The sequence below is a fragment of the Poecilia mexicana genome, unplaced genomic scaffold (genome assembly GCF_051168715.1).
Source record: "Poecilia mexicana isolate PSO_F unplaced genomic scaffold, ASM5116871v1 scaffold_4, whole genome shotgun sequence".
NCBI lineage: Eukaryota > Metazoa > Chordata > Actinopteri > Cyprinodontiformes > Poeciliidae > Poecilia > Poecilia mexicana.
In genome coordinates this window covers 16,519,704-16,543,100 of record NW_028263373.1, presented here as the reverse complement: position 1 = coordinate 16,543,100, position 23,397 = coordinate 16,519,704, and the positions used below count along the sequence as shown (strand labels likewise).

The 23,397-nt window shown below is 38.7% G+C and overlaps 1 protein-coding gene across 2 annotated transcripts; it reads left to right on the top strand.

The window, feature by feature from the left end:
* Positions 1-1,174: 1,174 nt before the first annotated feature.
* Positions 1,175-23,126, top strand: ppp1r2 (protein phosphatase 1, regulatory (inhibitor) subunit 2). 2 transcript variants are annotated; one of them, XR_001421305.2, is made up of 7 exons: positions 1,175-1,544; positions 10,116-10,223; positions 11,206-11,295; positions 14,493-14,587; positions 18,082-18,273; positions 19,087-19,193; positions 20,634-23,126. XR_001421305.2 is itself a non-coding variant. In XM_015011350.2 (6 exons), exons 1-6 carry the CDS (start codon positions 1,414-1,416, stop codon positions 20,651-20,653), a joined length of 636 nt encoding a protein of 211 aa, XP_014866836.1. In that variant the 5' UTR covers positions 1,175-1,413; the 3' UTR covers positions 20,654-23,126. The 2 variants fall into 2 exon arrangements, 1 of the variants encoding a protein (XP_014866836.1); XM_015011350.2 differs by lacking the exon at positions 19,087-19,193.
* The last annotated feature ends 271 nt before the right edge of the window (positions 23,127-23,397 follow it).

The window sequence follows — 23,397 nt, the reverse complement described above, 5'->3', positions numbered from 1 at the left end:
AAATCCTGGGATGTTATGGGTATAATTTGGGAGTGTTCTCATTGCTAGGAACATGCAGATTCCATATAGTTTTCATTTAAAGATCAGGTCAAATATTTTTATTCCTGTAAAACTCACATCATTGCTCACGCTGGTTTGGATGGATGAAGTAGGCTGACACTATCTTCTGGAATGTCGCTAACCTTAACCCTGCAGAAAAATTGTGGACACTGCAATAAAATCAGTTAATTTAATGAGCTTTATTTCTGATTAAAAGTAGTACTCAGCCAGAATTATACCAGAACAGTGTTGATGACTGAAAAAGTGTGTTTTTTTTCTACAACTTTACAAATTTGTCCAAATATTAGTTGGGGTATATACGTGACATTGTATATTTATTTTTCATTCAGATTTAACTAACAACTTTGGTTGAAGAAGCTGAGTATAGACAGTTGTCAAAAAAAGAATCCAATTATGAATCCAAGGCTTCCAGGATTGCAAAACAACATAGTCTTTAATATCTGAACTGCTGAAACACCATAAAAGACATGAAGGATACTCTGCTAAATATGACATATTTTCTGATTATATATGCACCATTGTTTGTGTGCATAAAAAATAATATGAAAAACAATAATAAGAAACTAGTTTTTATTAAATGTTGACCAAACATGTAAATTTCTGTAGTAGATGTAGCTTACCTCAATGAAATTCAATGACTTATAAATGTCCTTTTGAACAAGTGGTGTTATTACTTGCCACTATGCAAAACAACAAGGGTGTAAAGGCAAGTTGATGGTAAAGAGATGGATAGTATTGCAAGACTATCAAGCACCACAGTTCAATAAATAAATAAATCATTACTTAAATAAATATTTGTATATGACATACTTAAATTACTCACTCTTTTGAATTTAAATGAATAATTAAAAGCATCTATAGTTTCTAAGCCTCAAAATTAATTTTAGAATATAAGCATCTGCAACGAATTTTAAGTCATTTTGAAGGGCATTTTTAAATTAAAGCCAGTTTCTAAAATATCTCTCTCCTGCATTAGAATGCTTGTGTTTGTTGCATGTACTTTTATAAACACAAGAAAGTTATGTTTTGATATGAAATTCCATATGTGGCCAGCAGAGGGCGTCGTGGTCCGCAGTTCGGAAACCTCGCGATGTTTTGAGCCGAACCACCCGCTAGTAGGGATCTTGTCCAGTAGACAGCAATCAGGAGAGTAGGCATGCTGAAGCAGTTCATGCATGCAGGAATCTGTCTGTTGCTACTCTACCTTTATTAAACAACGTTGAATTATGAACGACTTCGCCTTTAAATAATAAAGGAAATTATTGGTAAGCATCACTGAATCCAGGGACAGAGAGAGATAACATAACAGAAAGCAACCGGCGGGTCTGGCTCTCTGTGTCAGTGTGTGTGGGAATGGCAGCTCCCCGACCGATTAAAGGCATCCTGAAAAACAAGAACAGCGGCAGAAACCTGAAATCCGTGTCCGACGAGGCGCCGGCGGAGGTGACCGAGCATGGCCCGGGACTCTCGGAGGATGACCACCAGTAAGTTTTCCTCTCAGCTGCGCTCAGGGTGGTACCCTGGTAGCTAGACACTTGTTAGCCGCGCTCTGACATTTGTTTGGCGGTTAACCAGCAGCCTCCAGTCCGAGTCTAAAAGCTTCCTGGGTCTTTTTTTTTTACAGTATGAAATGACATCTTTTCCCCTGATATAAATTTTGCGATTCGTGTAAATGTGATATTTAACTGACTTTAGAAAGGCTCATTTCGGTCGGTTAGCTTAGTCGTTAGCTAAAGAGAAGTTAGTCACGTCACTTGATGTGATTGTAGCCGTTAATTAATGATTGATGACATTTCTATAACAGCAAGTCTCAAGAGTCTGACAGGCTTATTTATAATATCTTGTGAATGTATTCTTATCTCTTATTTTTTTTCATTTTGTCACATTACAGCCACAGATGTTAGTTTGTTTTATGACACAAAAGAAAGAAGTGAATAATTGTGAAGTGGAAGGGAAGTCATGCTTCCATAAATTGATACAATAAAACTCAAGTGATTTCAGACGTCGCCTAATCGGTGGTTGGGTTAAAACACAGACAGAGGTGGGTAGAGTAACCAAAAATACTCAAGTAAGAGTAGCTCTACTTCAACATATTTTTACTCAAGTAAAAGTAAAAAGTAGCCAGCCAAGAAAATACTCAAGTAAGAGTAAAAAATGTATTTGGTAAAAAGTCTACTCAAGTACTTAGTAACCGATCAAATTATTAGTAACCGATTTAATATTTAAAAATTGAATAAACAGACGGACCAATTATAAAGTTAGGTGTAAATATTGGCATTTTAAGAACAAACATAACAATGATTCATACAAGTAAAAATCAGGCAAAAGAAAAATTTTTACAAATCAGTTACTTTCACTAAAAAAAACTTATGAAAGTTTAACAAAAACTGCAGGTGTATGTCTTTATCTGGTGAATATTTGGTTAAAACATGTTTGTTCTTCATTCAGTGAAGTTACTCACAATAGGTAGAGAATCCAGAAATGTTACTCAAGTGATGCGTCATAAAATTACTAAAGGAAAAGTAAAAAGTACAGCACAATAAAAATACTCTTAGATGTACATTTTGTCAAAAAAAGTCACGCAAGTACGATAAAGGTAATTAAGTTAATATAACTAGATGCTATTCAACAGTGACTGCCTTCCTAAGCCTACAGGCTGGGCCAGTGGGAACATTTAATATCATAAACAGAGAATCAGTTGTGCACTCAAAATAATTGGCCTTTATGGAGGAGTGGCAACAAGAAAGCCATTGTGAAGTAAGATGATCTGGTCAGATGAAACAAAATTTAACTTTTTCATTTGAAATCAAAGCAGTAAGTGTGATGGAAAACAACATCCTCATTTTGATGAATCATGGTGATGGCAGCATAATGCTTTGGAATGATTTTGCTCATCTGGAACAGAATATGTATATGAGATAAAGATGTAGCAATCCTGGAAGAAAACCCACTTGGCAGCAGCAAAACTTGAAACTGCGGAGGAGGTTTTACCTTTCAGGCCAGGACAGCGACCCGAAGCATCCAGTCAGAGATATAATGATTTACATCCATGTGTTTTTCATGTGTTGGAATGGCCCAGTCAAAGTCTTGTCCTAAACCCAACTGTAAGTATGTTAATGCAACAAAGACATGGAGTTATTGCGATGAGGCAAATCTGAACGGTTAACATTTCCTTTAACTTTTCCACTTGGATTGTAGGCTTGCTCTAGCTCATAAAAGATGAGTTTATTTGTTGTGTCATGGTATTTATTGTAGCTGGTGGAAAAAAGTCACTGTGCTTGTTAGTCCAGCCCGATCTCTGTTATGTTGTACAAGATCTGTTATTTTTAAATACTTACTTCCACATCGATTACAAGAATGATCGCTCATATACGGCACCACAGCAGTGCGAGATGGTCGGTAAATGTAATTCAGGATCGATCTAAATCGCAAAATAATCACAGTATACAGTATACGTCTGTCAGGTTGGGAAATCTTGTCTATAGTTTCATTCAGATCTTTAAAAGCAGGTCTGGTTTTGCCGAGTCAGCTGTTCCGTTGCCCAGTGGGCACGTTGCCGCGGGGTTCAGCTGATAAGTGTCGGAGCGGCTGCTCCTCTCGCCCTGCAGACGCTTATGCATCGGTATCTCTGCCAGAGACACTTTAACTGTTGCGATGAGGTGCGATGCCATAAATCACTGAACTCGTAAAGGTGTCTCTGTTCTCATCTTCTCCATCGCAGCCATCTCTCATTCTCGCCTCACTCAGGAAACATGCAGAGTTCTCTGCTTCGTGGATTTTTTGTTTAAAGAAAATAAATTAATTTATTACCAACATAGTTCGATATAACGAAGAAAACGACTTGCACGTGCAATTTTAACATCGGCATTTATGTGCAAAAGATGCTGTGGATATTTTTAGGTTTTGCTGTCGCTTGGGAGTTACACTGACATTTCTGAGCACAAAGAAACAACAGTTATAGCCTAGGTCCTCTATAAGCTTGAAGGTTATTGTCTCTTTGTTTCTTGTTACTCCATAGTTTTCACTTTTGAAACTCTGTTCCCTTGAGCACGTTAGGCACAAAGCAAAGCCCTTCCTCCTCAGGTTGCCTTCTGAATAGGATTTGTAACATGCGGCGACATCCAAATTGGTGCAATCATGTTTTAATCAAGGGGCTTACAATATGTTAAAGTGTTTGGGTCTAAAAATAAATTCACTCGTATGAGAGCTGTTAAGGCCTAATACAAGCTGTTTAGTACAAGAGCTTCTGCACAGAGATGAACGAACACCACCCACTTGCCAAATGCTGCTAAATGCTTGATGCTAGTTGGATTTTCAGATGTTTGTGTGTATTTTTAATCTCTTTTAAATCTGTTGAGCACAAATAAAAAAAAACATGCAATTTTTAAATGGTTTGCACTATAGACAATGTTTTTACTACAGTGTATAGTCATGTTAGGGTATCTGCTGTATTCTTGTTTTTATTTCACTGTCTGGTAATTAGGAGAATTAATCTGAGTTGCTGCATGAGAAATTAGGCCATAGAATGGCAACGGTTAGGATCCCCCCCCCCCACACACACTAGCAGTGAACCGAGTGTTTTCAGTGTTGCTACAAAAATAGTCTCTTTTTGAACGGCAAGGAAGTGGAGGAAGAGGAGATTTGAAACGGATTCTGTGTGCAGTCAAGTGCCAAATCCTCTGAAGGGAATGAGGGCTGACCTTCGTGCTGCTGCTGTCAGCTTTAAGTTTAAAACATAAAAAGTAAAAAGACTGTTTATTCAGGGGATGGATTGTCTGTTGTTTGACCACATTTGGGGTAACAAAATATTTCCCTAGATTTATTTGTGCCATTGTTATATTAATGTGCTTTTTTTATGATTCATTTCCATTAGTGTTATTGGTTGAACTTCTGTAAAGCTCATTTTAATGACTAAAAATAAGAAATACATATAAATGCTAGAATAATATCTAGTTTAGCAAGGCAGTATGGCTGAAAAATGTATCGCGTTACAAGTATTTCATATGTTTCGATACAGATAATTATTGATTATTGACTTTGTTTTAAATATTTGAAATACTAATGTCGTGACATTTCCTGTTTTATCCAGTTTTCATTCCACCTCGCTTTTCATTTTTAAGCAGTTATGAGGCACCGTGGCAAAACCTGAAAGTGCTACTGCATATGTTACTCAACAGGATGTTGCTAACTAGTAACTTGTAACTTGCTGGGTAACCACAAGTTACCTACCTAGTTGTTAGTAGGTAACCAAAGAGTGAGTGAGTTAGTTGATTCCACCAACCTTGGCCGTGAAAGGTTGAGCTGCTAAAGCCTTTCCTCGGCCTACATCCCCCAGAATGCTGTGCAGTTCTGGATTGACGTTCAGTGAATATTTTCTATATTGAATATTCTAGCAAATGTATTGTCTATTTTTGTTGATCATGTGTACATCACTACATATATTATTTATTTATTGTCCAGCCCTAGTTTCTCATGAGTCTAAGGGACTAAACTCAAAAACCTTTCATGCTTTTGAGGAAGTGTTGCATCAATCCAAACCAATCCCTGTTTTTTTTCCCTTAATTTTATCTTCTAATTCTGACAGACTCAGATCTATTGTTGTTTTGTTTTCTAAAGGGCAAGAGAGGGAAAACGTGCTGTATATTCTTGCTATCAGAGAAATAACAATAAATAAAAATTACATTTTTCATTTAACCTGCAAATCACAGATCTGAGCCATTCAAGGGAAAACTAGCCAATAACAATTTTCCAGTCTGATATCTTTATGTGGTTGGTAACAATGTAAATTAAAATAGAATACTTAGTTTGTGCAATCACAACTTGTTTGATTCAGACTACATTCAAAAGGCTTCGCTTTGTGTCTGCTGTTTCTTCAAGGCACAGCGTTCACTAACAGCCGTACAAAGTGCTTCCCCTTTCGTCTGCATTACTTGTTCAGAACAGATCGCATCGCCCTCATAAATCCTTCTGCGGTACCTGGAGGATGTCCTATTCTGCCTCTTCAAGCATGTAACGTCCAGAGGGGATTTATTTGACCACCTGTCTGTTTATGTCGTAGATTTCCTGTCAGGATCTGGTGGCCTAAAATCTACTGCTGCGGTCTGCAGATGCGCGAAGCTGCTTAATGAATGCTTCTGCAATGCTTCTGAAATGCAGTTTTTAAAATTTGGATGTCTTGACCTGAACTCCACTAGCAGCTACCTAAAAAAACAACAAAAAAAAACAAAACATTTTTTTAGGTCGCTTCTTAAACAAACAGGCCACATAAGTTTTAAATAAAAATATATTTAAAGAATGATTCTTATGGTTAAATGAAACCTTCAAAGTTACAGATTAAATGTTTTTTTTCATTATTGATTTTAGAGCTGCAACTAATGATTATATTATTAATCGATTATTCATTCCCTTGCAATGATGAATAATCAATTTAACCAGATAAAAAATTGCCACAATCTAGAGATTTTTCATTTAACCACCTAAGCTTGTTTTATGCAATATTAGAAATACATTAAAGAATACAGATGAAGAAATCAATTCCTTTTTTGCTTCAGAAAATACAAATTGTATTGCCAAAAATGCAATAACTTCGCAATCCTTTAGTGTATGCTTGATCATTTGTAGCAAAGGCTGTATCTTCAGCTAAAAAATACTTAACAACACATAACAAGAATGACAGAAAAATCTAAGTGATGCTCACTGCTGTTGATTCATCCATACATTTTCCGCACTTCTTTATCCAAGTCAGAGTTTTGGGGATGGTTGGACTCCATCCCAGCTTTAAACATGAAACCCTGGACAGACAGAGTCCCTGTCCACCAAGGGACCAACGCAGAGACAGTGGGAGGTTCACTGGGAGGAAGCTTGATTACAATAACAAAACCAAGTCATGCGCAGGGAGGATAAGCCATTTCAGAAAGGAAAAGCCTGCATGGTCAAACTAATTAACCTTGTGTCTCTGTGGTGAGAATACAAACAATCGCACCACTGTGACACCCTGATATGCGTCACTGTTGATATGATAAGTAGCCATGTGGTATTTGTGTTGAATGCTGGCAGCAGAGTTGTAGTCGGCGGTCATCGATCCAGAAGCTCTTGGACAGTAACAGATTCTCTGCAACCCATAGAAGTATTCGACTGACATTTTTCCAGGAGATCTGTTGATGCTGAAAGAAATCAGAGTTATTGGAAAATGTCGTATTGACCCAAAAATAAGCACCAAATGTTAAAACAAATGCAGTCGTTACTGTTAACTCGTTAACTACCAGTTATTCTGATTGTATTGGATTTGGGATAGGGTTCAGATGTACAAAGGTCAGAGATATGCAGTCTGTTGCTATGAAGCTGCATTGTTGCTCTTAATATTTTCTGGCCAGAATAATAATAAACTTAGCAACATTTTCAAATACAAAGTTATACAAACTACTTTTTTAATCGACTATAAACATAGAATTCCAGAAGAAGAAGAAGAAGAAAAAAAAACATTCTGTTTTTTGTAAGACTTAAAATTTTCTTATTCGACAATCTTAAAATGTATGCAATTAATGTTAAACGCTTATCCTGTCTTCTAGTTTTTCACTTTCTAACTCGAGGGGTTTGTGAATGGGTCTTCGATCTAATATTTGCATATTCCTGCAGTTGCAAACTACATGAGTTGTTATACGTTTGTAAAATCAGTGCCAAGATTATTCTCGACGCCTCTGTGTGTCGGGGCAAAGTGGGGCTTGTGTTCTGTGAATTACTTGTCACCTTTTCTGTTAGCTGCCCTTATTTAGTTAATGGTGACCTGTAGGCCTCACACTTAGTGATGCATATTTTATGGCTGCTTCCATGAAACTGGATCTCTCCTCTCTGAGTGATGGGCCGTTTGAGTGACTCTCAGTGAATCTGACTTTCCATAATCTGACCAAGAAAAACACAGCTTAGAGCTTACTTTGCAAAGGTTATTCGAGGTGGGCAACCCAGTTTCTGTTTTGATGAACAGCAAAGGAATTTGAAACAGAGATAAAAAAAAAAAAAAATAATGTTATTACTTGGATATGGAAGATCATTTTGATAACTGTTGAAACATAGACTTTTTTTTTTGTTTTTACAAATAGGTTTTCATTGACCAGCACAAAACGTTGTCTCTGTAGTCATCTGCAGTTAAAAATAATATTGTATTAAAACATATTATATCGTGAAACAGAGCTGCCATTATGTCCGAAAATTTAGTTTCCTTTAAATATTTAAAGCAGACCGAGACATATTTCATATTTGATGAAATCTGCGCCAATTAACCAGAGTCTTGCAGTGAGATGGGAGGCTTGAATGTGAAATTGATGAGCTTTTCCCTCTGGCTCTTGCTGGCACCAATTTTCTCTTGGCTGGGTGCAGTATTTGGAGGCAGCGTATTTCCTACATCGTGATGAGCGCCTCGCTCCAGCGCAAAGCAAGCGTCGGATGCGGTGTTTTTGTGCGGGGCACCAGGCTCAACCTTTCCTCGCCGTACGTTGGCGATGCTACCTGATAGTGCAGCTCGGCTCTCAGAGATGACTCACTCTGTTTAATGAGTTTCCCTGAAGCGCTACGTCGCCAGCTGTTGACCACCCTGGAGAGGTAGACCTTATCACGTAGAGAGAGTATGCTCTATATTTAGTGTCTACGAGTGTTTGGTGCGCAAAGTTGTTGTTGTTGTTTTTTTTTTTTTTTTTTATGTTACAATTGCCGGTGCTCCATCATTGTGTTTTAGTTATGATGAATATCTCTGAGTCATTTGAAGGAGCTGAAGCAGTTTAGCTGGAGTAGAGGTTTGTGGTTCATGTTGTGTAACCAGAAAACACTTTTTTCACACTTCACATAAAAAAAAAAAAATGTTGATAGCTTTTAGTGTGATTTTATGTGATGGACTAATACAAAGTAGCATGACACGGTGATGTGGAAGGAAAATTAATGTCTGTTTTCAAGATAAAAAAAAAAGGAAAATCTGAAAAGTGTGGCATGCATTTTGCACTTCCGTTTTCAAATGCAGCTAAACACTAATAATGCTATGGGATCAAGCCAACAATGTCAGTCAGACGAGTTTACTGTTGAATTTGCAACAACTTGTGAGTAAATCCAGTACATGTTCTTAAAATGTTCACAAAAACAGCCCTGTTTTCCTTTGATTAAGTATAGTTTATCGAACCAGATGTTGAGTGGCTTTCTATGTCTGCTAGGGCTGGATGTAATGACTCATTATATTCACATTCAAAATGTTTGGTACAAGCTGTCAGAATTTGATTTCTGAAAATATGAGATCTTTTTGATGAGGAAATCTGTGGAGTCGGTTGATGAAAAACGTCTCTCCTGAGCTTGAAGTTCTTCCTTGATCAGCTGTCTGACAGTGTTTCAACTTTATTTACCCTGACTGGATCACTTCTGACTATAAGTGGCGGCTCATTCAAGGCTTACAGGCAGCAGGCGGTGGATTTAGCATCCTTCTCTCCCCCTCTGCTTTCCTGTTTCCTGTGATGCTCTCAACCTTTTCCATGAACCTTTTCAAGGAGTGTGTGCTGTAGCTTAGCTTGAATAAGAGGGAAGAGATGTTTTCCAAAGCCTTAAAAGCAATGTATAATTACTTGCTTAGGAAATTAAATTGAAGTCTACAAAAGCGTAAAATGTCCAACTAAATATACCAAGGTTAAAAAGAATTAAAATACTCTTTGATATAAAGAAAAGTATTAGAAAGAGACAATTTAACTGGATTGTTATGTCCTTTAGAGTTTCACAGTTGATAGGGGGAAAAAAAACCAAAAAACAAAACAATAAGTATCTCACCCCATAATCATTCAGTTATTTTTGTACCAGAGACATATCTGGGCTTTTGTCTGTGTGTTCCTAAATTTATGCAGTTTTATTCAAAACTAGGCCACGTTCTGCTCTAGATTATATCTGGACTCTCTGTCGCCCCTGAGGTTTCTGTGCGGTGGAGTGACGGTTGGTGTGCAGCCGTCCTCACACAGTGGGTGTCTGTCTGTGTTGGGTCTTCTTTTCTTAACACGGTTTCCTTATTTTTTCTTTCTTTGATCTCTTTGCAGAAAGAAATCTGCCAAATGGGATGAGATGAACATCCTGGCGACGTATCATCCTCCTGACAAGGACTACGGCCTGATGAAGATAGATGAACCCAGCACACCTTATAACAGGTTAAAAGCTTCATATTTACATACTCATAGTATCCAACCTATTGATTGAATAGTTTTAAAACAGCTGTCACTGTATCTTTGTTCAAGTCTCCACTAATTTAACATTCAGGAGATGTTTTATTATTTTTTTTTATTATCAGCTTTTCTTAATATTATAGAATATGTAGAAGTTAGTATAGATATTTAGAAGTAAATGCTCTAAATTACAATGTATCTGGGATGTGTAAATTTACACTACATTATTTATTTACAGTACACTGGCACTTTCTTCTCAAAATTATCAACATAGAACTTCTTAATTCAAAATTATCAACATAGAACTTCTTAATTTCAAAGTCAAAGAAACTTTAGCTCTGTTCTTGTCCCTCCTGATCACTCTTTGACATCTACAACTTCACTGGAGTCCACTTGTGGTTAAATCAGTTGATTGGAGACTATTTGCAAAGGGAAATCCCTTTCAGCCACTCCAAACTGCATGAAAATGTGCAGCGTGTGCAGAGTTTTTTTTTTAAATTAAATTATTTTCAAAAGTTCTTCACCTTAAGGAAGAAAATACTTGAATTCGTTCTGGAATTGATAGCATAACAAGATGCAGACAAAATGAAGAGATGTGGAAGCTTTCTGGATGCTCTGTGCCTGCAGAGAGAACTGCACAGCTAAAAGCAATGGATTAAACTAAGACGTTAGATGCAGAATTTAACAAGTTAAGATTATTGTAATAAATTAAGTTTAATTGCAATTGGACTGAATTGCTTTTTTAAGTAAGACTCAAATTGTGGTTGCGGTTTAAGAATCCAGTTTTGTAAAATTAGATCATGATAAATTAAGGAGGGCTATAACTTAATTTAACTGACATTTGGTTTTTAAATAAATAAGATATATTTACTTCTTTTGCTCTAGGATGATTTTTATCTGGAAAATTAGATCTATAAATAACCTGAGATCAATTTTTTAAATTATTTATCTGCGCTTCTGTTTTCAGGATGCTTGGGGTCGACGACGATGATGAGGGGGCACTCAGTGACTCAGAAGGCCACAGTGGTGGGCTCGCGCCTCATGACCTGGCCTCAAAGTAAGGATGGAAACATGAATGCATGGAGACAGAATAAAATCAAAGGGAACACAATCTGCTGGACTCTACCAGCAGATTTCTATTTTCAAAATATTTACAATTTTAACAGCAATGTGAGACCAGGGATTTTGTAATTTTATTAGTTTTTTTAGAGCTTAGTTTAATTTAAGCAAATGACACTAGGTAGTAACGCTCAAAACACATTGATGTTAAAGTTTGATCAGGGTGAAAAAAAAATAAACAATGGAGTGTAATAAATCTGTCTAAATAAACAAAGATAATTACACTGTGGGAATATGTTTCTCCTACTAAGGGACGTGACAAAGACGAATCATATTGCTCAGAGCATACAAAGTAAAATTCTCCTTGGCCCAGTCTCTAGATATTGAACAGAACAGGCAGATTGGGCCTAAATACTCCTTATCTTGCTGTAGCAAAACCCAGACAAGGAAAACTTAAACATTTAAGAACAAAACTGCCTGTTGAGCGTTTTTAGCTTGCTGACAGCTGATTTGGTTTTGCTGTGTGTGCAAAACCAGGTGTCAGTCTTATTCTCCTTTATACAATAGAAACAAATCCCACAGCTTATTGTGAGTAATTGGCGTCTCTGTCCACGTCATGGACAATCCTCTACTTTAATTAAACGAGATCTAAGAACAAGGAGTTTAAGAAAGCTGTAATACTGCGGGATATCAAAACATACCGGACACTTATTAAAATTTTAAATTGGAAATGAGGTCCTTTGACCAACTTGGAGGCAATGTCACGTTACACTACTGTTAAACAAACAGCTGTCTCACTGGCAGATGCTGCAAAGCAAGCAGACATGTAGCTTCACAAATAATGCAGACAGTTGTTCAGCTGTGAAGCCCCAGTGGTACAAAGTAACTTGGAGTCAGCAGCAACTTGCCAAGCAGCCGCAGTGATGACCCAGGAAACAAACACTGGCAATGAACCAAAGAGGAGAATCAGCAGCAGCAGCAGAAGGCAAGATGGGCCAGACTCTGTGCCAGACTGATCATGCTTGGATACTGGAGCATTTGTACAATTAAAAAAAATAGGAACATTTAGGTTTTATGACCACTTGTCTGAATTAGTTCACAGTTTTATTGTTCTTTAACCCTCCTGCTGTTTAAAGAGATGGGGTTGATTGGACACCACAAACTTTGTACCTTGTGTGCAGTCCAGCAGGGTCACACTGACCCTGCGTGCACTTTTACAAGGTTTTTATTTTGTGGTTTCGGGAGCTGAAGGTCTGATGGGACAATCCCTCACCGCACATGGATTGTGTTATGTGATTAACTGTTTGCTTATGTTGCTAACATGGAGAAGACTCTGTACAGAAAGAGACTCTCTCATTAGATAGTGAAGGCTAAGTCTCTAGTTTACAGCAGTGGGAATCTCCCAATGTTGTAAGGGTTCTCTCCATCAGGGGTGTAGCAATCTCCTCTGTTTAGATGGATCCCCATGAGGGATATTTGTGCTGCAGGCAGCTGGTCTTCGCCACACACATTTGTACAGTTTTATTGTTCGAATGTGACAGCTCCTTGTTCTCTCGCTCTGTTCTTTCTGCTGAGTCTAAATGGATTTGTGCGTAATTAAGAGTTGTCCTGCTGACAGATTCATCCTTTAGAGCTCTGCAGCTCCTCCAGAGATACCAAGGTCCTCTCTGTGTTTCACTTAATTGAGCTATGAGTTTAGATGGGCCATCATGATTTGGTGGTTTTGCCACTTTAGAGAAGAGTATTACATAATTTAACTCTATTAAGTGACTTCGGGAGCCAGTTGTTTGCACTGAGCTTTATTTGAGATTGTCAGAGCAAATACATGCCACACATTTGAAGTTTTTATAATATCAATGCAAAACCATATATGTTCTTTCCTCTGGTCTGTAACAAATAATCCAGAAAAAAAAAAACACATTGCAGATTGTGGCTGTAAGATGTGAAAATATCTTGCACAATCTTAAGATTTTTAAGATGTGTAATTACTGTTTCACATAGGAAGCAGTGAAACGTTTCACGTATGAAACAGTGAAATGTTTCATATGTTCCGGTGTGTGAAACGTGAAAATATTTAGGTTTGGCTCTCAATGAAATTCCGTACAAGTGCAGATCAGTCGATAAGCAGGGTGTGTCCCAACATTCCTGCGTTCCAGGGAAGTGATGTCGAGCTTGCAACGAAAACAGTCCTGAACACGCTTTCCTGCTGGAAACGCGTCGATGCTGTAATTTATGTGTTTAAACAGTCCATATGTTCTAATATAAATGTTTTTTTCCCTTTTTGCTGCCACGATCAAGAAGCTCTTTTTTTATACAACTTAATAAAGAACAGATGTTTTACCAATTCAACAACTGCGATGCGCTTCGTACAGCAAATGTGAATAAATGGATGGATTACATCTTTTTTTTTCTGTCATTTTAGGTCCTAATGGTCCATTTGGGTTAAGAAATATTTATGTGCCACTCTAAGCTGTCAGCAGAATGTTAATGGGAGCCTGAGGAGTGTTTTTCGCTCTGGGTTGTCATCCTTACATAAATGCATTAAAGCTGGGATTGGATGAGGCAGTTTGGATGCTGCAGAGAGCTCAGTGATTAGCTTCAGGCTTGCAAGTCAATTAGCTGCGGTTGTTTACTTTTGTAATGAATGCCCTGTTTTGTTTTACACTAAACCCATCAGACAGTACCGACAGCTGCTGCTCTTTTCCCTTCATCATCCTCCCATCATTCATGCTTTTACATCACCGATTCTCTCTCCTCATTTTCTGTCTGTCTTAGTTGTTCTATCCCATCCAATTTGGCCCATCAGACACAATTATTGGAGCACTTTGAAGCTGTAGTGAAATGTAAACTCTTGACCAGGAGTGACTCGTGCCAGCTGGTTGGAGAGCAGTAGCACAGGGCAGGGGAGTTTCCCTCAGGCGCTTCCACATATTCACCATAAGCCATTATTCATTTTGTCTAACCCTGTTGAAACTTTCAGTGCGGCCGAGAGGAGAGAATAGTAAATTGTGTTTTTTTTTATTTTTTATCTTGTGAGTCATTAACGGTGTTCACTCTGCCTTTTATTCATCTATTTCTATAGTCAGATGTAGTAGGAGTTTGGATCTCTTTGCATTGTTGTTGAAGGCTGGTGTGTCCAGTTGTTGTCGACGTGCTTCCCTGAGATATTTAAGACGGCTTCACTTTGTTCTTCAGGCTGGAGGCAGCTGAGGGGGCGGAGCCACGCTTCATGAAGGAAGCGGAAGAGAGCAGCGAGGAGGAGGAAGAGGAGCTGACTCCACAAGTGCAAGGTGATGCTTTGTATGTTTTTAAATTGTGACAGTCAATATTGTCATAATGGTGAGATAGTAAACAGTGCCTTACAGAACTATTTCTATCTACCTCATGAATTTTTTCACATTTTGTCACAATACAACCACATAATTATACTAAGACTAGATTACATTCACAACATTCACTTGGCAGCACTGATGGTGTCTGTCTTCAAGAGGTTTGCATGTTCTCCCTGTGTATTTGTGTGTTGTCTCTTGGTACTCCAAAAATATGACTGTTGGGCTAATTGGTTTCTCTAAATTGCCCTTAGGGGTGTGTGTGCATGCGTGTGTATGCGAATGGTTGTCCTATATGTCTCAGTGTGATCCTGTGATGGGCATCTTGTCCAGGTTGTAATGTCAAAGATAAGCACCAGCCATAATTTTCTTTTTATTTAAAAAAATAATTTTCTTTTATTTTATATATATATATATATATATATATATATATATATATATATATATAAAGATCAAAAAAGTGTAACTGGCACCCCTGAAAAACTTTGTCAACACTTTGCTAGAATTAAGCTGCAAGTCCTTTGTACTTGAATCTTATGTGAAAAAATTAGCTTTGCATTTTCAATTTCATTTAAAACTATATTTTTGATGAAGTCTTTTGATCAAATGAACTATTGAAGTTTCTAGAGTCATAATAGATGGTGATGGGTGTGGGCGGGAAAATAGCCTGTATAGTGTTACAGCAGATCTGAAGAAAGCTCTGACTGAAAGCACTCTTAGAGTTTCCTGAAGGGGAATGTCTGGGGTTTTTAGTTTCGTCTTTATTTTATAAAGCATCCTTCTTTATACAGTCATCTGTAGTGTCTCCAGAGCAGAACTGAGCTCGCCTTTTTATCAGCATGCTGAGCTTTTTTAAGTCACAGAGTCTCATTCTGCCAACCCAACATCTAAAAGACTTCTCCATAATTTTCTTTGCAAATGAGCTTAAGTTTGGCTAGACTGGATGGAAAGCGTTTGTAAAGATGAGTCATTTTCTTATCTTGGCCTGAATTTAGGTCAGGACTTTGGCTGTTTGCTTAAGGTCTTTGCCCCGTTCCACAGCATGATGCCACCTCCACCATGTTTCACCATGGGATCTGGAGTATTCAAAGTGCAGTGTCGATTTTCTTTCAGGAATAGCATTTTGCACACTTAACTTCTGTTTTGGTGTGATTTCACCAGAGCACCTTCTTCTACATGCTTGTTGTATCCACTATATGGCCTGTGGTTAACTGGAGATGGGATGGTTGTATGTTGGACAGGAAATGCTCAAAGTTTCGGATAATGTTTTCAGACCTAATGCTTCTTTAAGCTTCTCTACTTCATCCCTTACCTGTCAGGTCAGCTCCTTGCTCTTCATGATACTGTTTGTTCACTGGTATTTTGTAGCAAACCCCCAGGTCCTTCACAGAGCAGCTGGATTCAAACTGAGATTAAATGACGCACAGGTGGACGTTTACAGGCAGTTTGTTGCACTGGGTTCATTTATGGGTATCAGAGTTTAGGAATACTTTTCTTCTGTATTGCTGGTAGATTCTGGATCAGTATCAGTAGTTGCAGGTTTCATTTTCCATCTTATCAAGGGCACCCCACTGTTCACCTTTCTATTTATAGACATGGTCTTAATATAAAGCGCCCTCTGCAGCTGTGAGGGTGACTCAGTGCTGCTCCACAGTGGATTGTCGGCACAAAAGGTCTCCATCAAAAGTCCTCAGGTGGTCTTTGTGATCCTTTTGACCTTTTTTTTTCCTGCTCTCCAGACAAAGACGCATGCATTATCCATCCACAGCGTGTCAGCAGGATTTTAACCAGTCCGTGACCTCGTCCGTCTGCGCGCTCTGAGGTTCATAATTGAACCAACTGTGGAGGTGGAGCAGGACACACACTGTACTTCCACTAAAATAATCCACTCAGACCGATTGCAGGGGTTTCAGATTTATGTCCGGAAGGTTGAAAAAAATAAATACATTCTGGGAAATCTGCAAATGAAGTCGATATCACTCAGCATCACAGCTGCAAGTTCAGTAAACGCTGATCCATGTGCCGATTAACGCCACCTGCTGGAAAATGATGAAAGTGTCGACTGTTCACAGAAATACTGGATGGTTTCTTCACCCAGTTTGACGGCGTTTAGTTTTTCTGATATATTTAAATGCCTTTTATGAAAGAATCTCTTTTTGTCGTATTTTTTTTTAGATGTTTGTTACCAAAACATGCCAGCTGAGCAGCTTTAATCACCTTCATCAGGTTCCACACACAACCAGGAAGACAGACTGCCACACGTGACCCGGCAGCAGAGGCCGGGTCAGATGAACAATGTCAGCATGCTCTGTGGTACCGAGTGGAGGCCGATCTGTGTCGCTCTTCAAAGAGGAAATATGCTGCGACTAAAACTAATCTGAGGATTTTCTTGATCACTGCGGGGTTTAATGTTGATGGATGAAGGTTTTGCTGTGGTTAAGCGCATTAGAAATAAAACGTCACAGCGGCCTCTTTTGACTGTTGAGTCTTGCTTTCTTGCTGGTGTTAAATGTACAAAGTTCAGAATCACATTACGTTTTTCAGACCAATTAAGAACAATTGCTTGTAGAGACGATTAAACCGCAAAAGCGACTCAGTTTTCTCATCCCTCCGTCATCTTTTCTCCTTTATCCTTAAAGAGAAGTAGAGGCGGGGCTGGTGCCGATCCCCAACGGCTGAAAGGCGGGGTACGCCAGGGACAGGTTGACGGTCTATTCAGGGAAACAGAGACACAGGACAGACAACTAACACACACACTCGGACCAGATGGCAACTTAGAGAAACCAGTTCACCCAGCAGTCATGTTTCTTGTCTGTCGAAGCTGTGATGATACTAATTATGATTAGCATTAATTTTCCTCCCCATATCGTCCTTTGTTGTGCAACAGGTGTAGTTAATATGTTACTAACATTTAAGATGGGCAATGCAGACTTAAAATCTTCTCTTGATAATTAGTTTTAGGACGATACTGCTGCAAGACAGCGCTGCTAACCTGCAGCGTCAGTAAAGTCGTAATTTAAATTTGGTATGTAAACAACATCACAAGTTTTTCACATCTCACAGAGTTCTGCTATATCTATTGTTTGAAAACTGAACAGATTAGAGCTCAGCTGATCTGATAGGAACGGCAGGGAGAACATAAATTAGGGAAGTGGCCAAGAGAACAACGGTAGCTCTGGAGGAGCTGCAGAGATCCCAAACAAAGGAGAATACGTCAGCATGACGGCTAAATCTGGTTGAAATCTAGTGTAAAAAAAAAAGTTTAAATGGAAAAACGGGCATGCATGTTTCCCCAGGAGCGATAGGGACGCTGGTGTAATCTTATTACAATATGGATGGAGCTTTATCCAAATGAATCTCAGGTTTTTGAGTTTACGCATAATTACGCGCAAGTCAGCACAGTCAGTGTTTTCTGTTGGTTTTGAAGTAATTTCGTTTTTTGTTTCTCCTTTCAGCCAAAAAGAAGCATTTTCAGATGATGAGGAAGATGCACTATGATGAGGCCATGAACATAAGGCTGGCTCGCGAGCTCATTGCTAAAGAGCTGGAAGATGATGATGACGATGAAGAGATGAGGGATGACACAGAGGATCCAAGGGACAATGTGGAGGAGACAGAGGAGATCACTGTAGACCCGCCACAAGAAGGTAAGGCGAAGGGAGACGCTGTACCTTCACACATCAGAGCTTGTAGAAAGGAAGCATGGGAGACCACATGAGGAATGAGTAAACATGTTGGTTAAAATGATCAGACATAATGGTTTTGCTCATCATCATTAGTGTAAATTTCATTACGCTCCATTTCTGCTTCCCCATGGATTATATTCCCAGACACTAGAGCATCAGAGCGATAACTCATCGTCATGGTGACTAAAGCGTGTTGTGATCGCTCAGTGTGTATAAAGATGCACACGGCCTATAGGGCTGAGCGATTTGACTTAAAAACACCAGATTTTTTTTATGCTAGATCTGATTTTAATCGATTTGGTTTTTTTTCTTGCTTTCGTTTCTAGAAACAAAAATACAGGTGATAGAAAATATTTTCAAAAAGTGGCTTTTATTTCAACAATCACTTCCATGACTTGTACAACAGAGTATTAGGGCCAGACCACAAGAATCGTTGTTTAATCATGAGACTACAGCCATGATATTAGCAGAATAAAGATGCATTTTTACCAAAAGAACATCATAAAATTATGAGAAAAGTCATTTCAAATGAGATAAAAGCCTTGATTATGTCTTAAAGTTATCAAGATGTAATGTGACCAGCTCAATCTGTGTGGTTCGTTCTTCGAAATACTCATCGTTTGCTCAATCGCTTCAAAGTCCTCCTACTGATAATAATTTGTTGCCGATACCAAAGTACAACTTCGCAAGATGCTCAACATTCCTCATTTAAATTTTTTTGTTATTTTCGTGTTGGAATACTCATAAAATTAATACTACATTCTCCTAATACAGGGGTGGCGAACCGCTTGCTGCGGCTCTTTGACGGATCCTGTGTGGCTCTTTGATTCTGAAATTTCCCACACCCCTTGAAGGCAGAAGCAGCGTAACGTGCAGCGCAGGTTGTGAAATTAATTCTATTAAGATAGCGCTACAAGTCTGCAGTAGTTGTTGGTGTAGGACAGTCTTTCTCAAACTGTGGTCCCCGGTCCACTGGTGGTCCGCGGGCACCCCCTAGTGGTCCGCAAGGCATTGCATGCCGTGAGGGTAGCTCAAAGTCTGACGCACAGTTAGTTTGCCAAAGGATTTCTTTTTAAAAATAATAATGGGTAAATGACTTCAAACCGGGTCACTCAAAAGAGAATCTGAAGGTACCTGTGGGAAATTTCTCAGGGTGAGTTGCAGAAGTTTTGTTTTTGAACACTATTGCAATAAATAGCATGCCACCTGCACGCAGATCTAGGTCTGAGTGATCTAGAGATCTAGGTTTCTACACTTACAGGATCTGTAAATAACTCAAAACGTCCCGAGCAGCTGTAGCTCATAGTTGTATCATTGTCATTCACGTTTACAAAACAGTGCTACCCTTCACATTAGGATGAATTAAGACAATGGGTTAAGAGACTAATATTTTCATTTCAGGTTGTATATATTAAGATGTTATGTTACTGCGGGGCCAATTTCAAATTAGGTTGTCCGTGAGTGTTCGTAAAACGGGTAAGTGGTCCTCGGCCTGAAAAAGTTTGAGAAACACTGGTCTAGGAGGAGAGATTTTAGGTGGAACCTGAATCGTTTATGAATATAATCTGTTTCCATGATAACAGTTTTCCTCAACAGGTCTCTGTATTTCTAGCGGCTGCATTATTTCACGTCGGTGCACTTTGCGCCGCACCCGAGCTCAGAGGATTGTGGTGCAGAGGTGGGAGTGAAGCAGAACAAGCTGCCGCCGCTGCTGCGCATATAAGAGAACATGATGTCAGAGTTTGTACAGCAGGTTCTGGTGCCGCCAAGGGAAAAGTAAACAGGTTCTGATCACATGAACGCAATCAATGCTGTGCACAACGTGGTGGCGTGAAGGGTGGCAGGGTCACTTCCACAGAGCTCAAAAGTTTTCTTTGTCTTTGAATGAGATTTTACTGAGCTTAAACTAGTCTAATCATTGTGAAAGAGTTGCTTCAAGTAGTTGTAACAGAGTACAAACCAAACCCAGAGATACTTGTAAAAAATAAACAATGTTAGGTGGCCCGCTTAGCTTTAGGGACTGGAGAACAAAACTTTCAGCAGGCAATGCGGTATAAAGATAATCTTGAACTGGTTAATGCTGAACTGGTTCGCCACCCCGTCTTAATATTACAATATTATTCTGGTGATATTAAGGGTTTATCCTCATTTTAATTAGACTTTGCTCTTAAAGTCTTAAAGTGATGACATCAGTCTGAACTATGGAAACCAAGGAGTGCAATGAGGGGGGTTGGGGGAAAAAAGGTTTTACTAAAGAATATTTAAATGTTCGTGTATACCAAGCATCTACCTTTGTTTATTCCTGTGTGTCTGTCCTCCAGCTGACTCCCTAGAGTCGTAGATGACTTCTCCCACCGGCAGCGCCGTGGCAGACCAGGATCCAGCGAGATCCGCCCATCGGATCTGTGACTGAAAGCAGAAACGTTAAGGCAAACACCGCTTCACCACCTGTCCAACATCTCCCAGCAGCCAATAAGATTACCGGTCACCTCTTTGTCTCCACTATTCCCATAAAACTGTGCAATATAACCTCTATTTTTAATTTTAAAAATGGTTTTCAGCTCCAGGTATATGTCCGAAACACACACACGGAGGCTGTTGCCCCCTCCCCCCTCTCCTGTTGCCAAGAATGTTCTCCTCTCACCTCTCTTGGACCGACGTCGCACTGAAGAATCTATGACTCAGACACTGAAAGGAGGATCAAAGTCTTTTTAGAAATAAGAAAAAAAAATGACAAGAAAAACCTCACAACGTTGAGCTTATTCTGGCTGAAACAGCTTGTTGGTTGTGGAAGAAGCCAGGGGGAAACCCCACGGCCTCTCTGAAGGGTTTTATGTCACATGATGGAGTTTCCAGTGGCTGCAACTCGGATTTCTTTCCCGTTTTCCTTTTTGATCAATCACACCGCTGCATTTTATGTCTACCGGTTTTACGTCTCTAGGAATAGTTAAACTGCTAAAATAACAAGGCTGCTCCACATACAATATAGACATGACATGATTACTGGGGTTTGGGGAATATATTAGTCCAAATTGTGTTATTAAAATAGCAGGTATTTTTCAAGGAAGAACATTTGACTCTTGATTGTCCCACTTGGATGCTCATTTTCAGTTTCTCATTTCCAGTTTACAAGCATTTCTAAGTGTCACCAGACATCTTGAGGTACATTTTTCATTCACTGGAATCCTTTTTCATCCCTTCAAGGTAATTTTGTTCAAGAATAAGACAGGACAAGCTGCTCGGTCGTCCGTGTTTTCCTTTCTCTGTGTAAAATCTACAGTATTTTTGATTGTAAAGTTGGCGAGGAGAGAGTGTATGGAAGTGCTGCTGCTGAACTTTGGTATGTGCTACTGATAGACCTGATGAATAGGTATTAGATGAACAGTCTGAGCTGTGCCAAGTTATTTGAAGGAAAGTCAAAACAATGTTGCTTAATGTTTGTTTTGTTTTGTTTTTTTTCTTCACTTGGCTTAATCCACGGTTTGAGTTTAAGGCTATAATGTTTGATCTGCTTGCATGACTCAGCTCAGGATCATCATAGGGCAGGGGGAAATGTTTGTAATGCTACTGACTGAAGTCGGAGGACGTTGGAGACGGATTAAACCACTACAGCTCATTGGAGGTGCGTTGAGGACTTGGAGTTCTCTTTCAAGGTTCAGCCATGTGTCACTACATAGTCTTAAAAGGAAAAAGAAAGCCAGTCACTCTCATGTCGACTGTAGGACTTGGCTGCATATGCTGGGAACTCAGTTAAGTATGGAGTAGAAAAAGCATGCAGGGAATCATGAGCATGTCTTATGTTATCTCTTTATTTTCCCCGTTGCCCTTTAACGCCCCACTGTGACCCGACACGTCGAGCTTTATGTTGCGGAAATTCGGCAGGTCACAGCTGTTGGTACGACTCCTGCCAAAAGTCTCTGTGCATTTTTCCCCCCCCATGTTTAGAAGCAAACCAATAAATATAGAGTTTGGCAAATGGAATGAGTATCTGAGCAAAAAAAAACAACAAAAAAACAAAACTGAGATTCTTGACAATACGGCTGTTTTAATTTGTAAACTTGTGGAAAAGTGTGACTCTAGAGAAGCAGATATGATTCTGTTTCTCATTTTAGACAAAACACAATGGACATGGATCATCCTGTAGGCGGTTGTGACCTGACAAATGTGCCTCTAATGACTTAATATACTTGTGTGTTTAGTGAACAAACTCTGTGATACTTTTTGCCTCTTTTTTTTTCTGTTTTTGTTTTTGCATTACACCTGCCCTGTTGTGTTTTCTACGGTGGGTAGATGTTTATGCAGTCCTCTGATCTAGAGATGCACCGATCAGATTTTCTGGCAAGTTTCCAGTTTTTTTTTTTTTTTGTTTGTTTTAGATCTGACTTGCTGATTTTGATAATTTTCCCCAGGGATTATATTGAAAATGATGGAAAAACTGTTCTGCAAGTTGTTTGACAAAGTTTGTGATAAAGAAATTACAAGACTATTCCCATTTACATTTGCTATACATCAGAGCAAATGTATCAAACCTTTATCTGATTTTTTTTATAAATCAGATGCTTCAAAGTACTTGATATTAGTTGATGCATTTATGGACCTAAAATGGTGGGACTTAGTTATTGGTGCATTTAATAATTTGAAAGTAAAAAAAAAAAGAAAACAAAATTGATTAATTGGTTATTGGTGTTTCTCTACTTAAGACGGTCATATGTCCCAAAAATGTTTTCTTATAATTTCCTGTCTGCATGTTCTTACTCATCAAATTGTGCATATTGTTTTGTTTTTTTCCCGTCATTAAACAAACATTGTTAGAAGCCTGTGTGATGTTCATTTGCTTTGGATGTAGCAGTTTGAATGAGATAAATGCCCGTTTTGATTTGGGTATAATTTACAGATGAGCAATCAATCTAATCAATCTATTCTGACACTGATAAAAACGTGTTGCTTTTATTATTTTATAAATTAATTAAATAGTCACTTTTTGTGAAGTTCTGGTCTATTTAAATTGAAATGTAAATATATAGGAGACCTCTTAATTTTGAGTGTGAAACGTGATAAATCAATTGCAGAATTATTTTAAGAAGT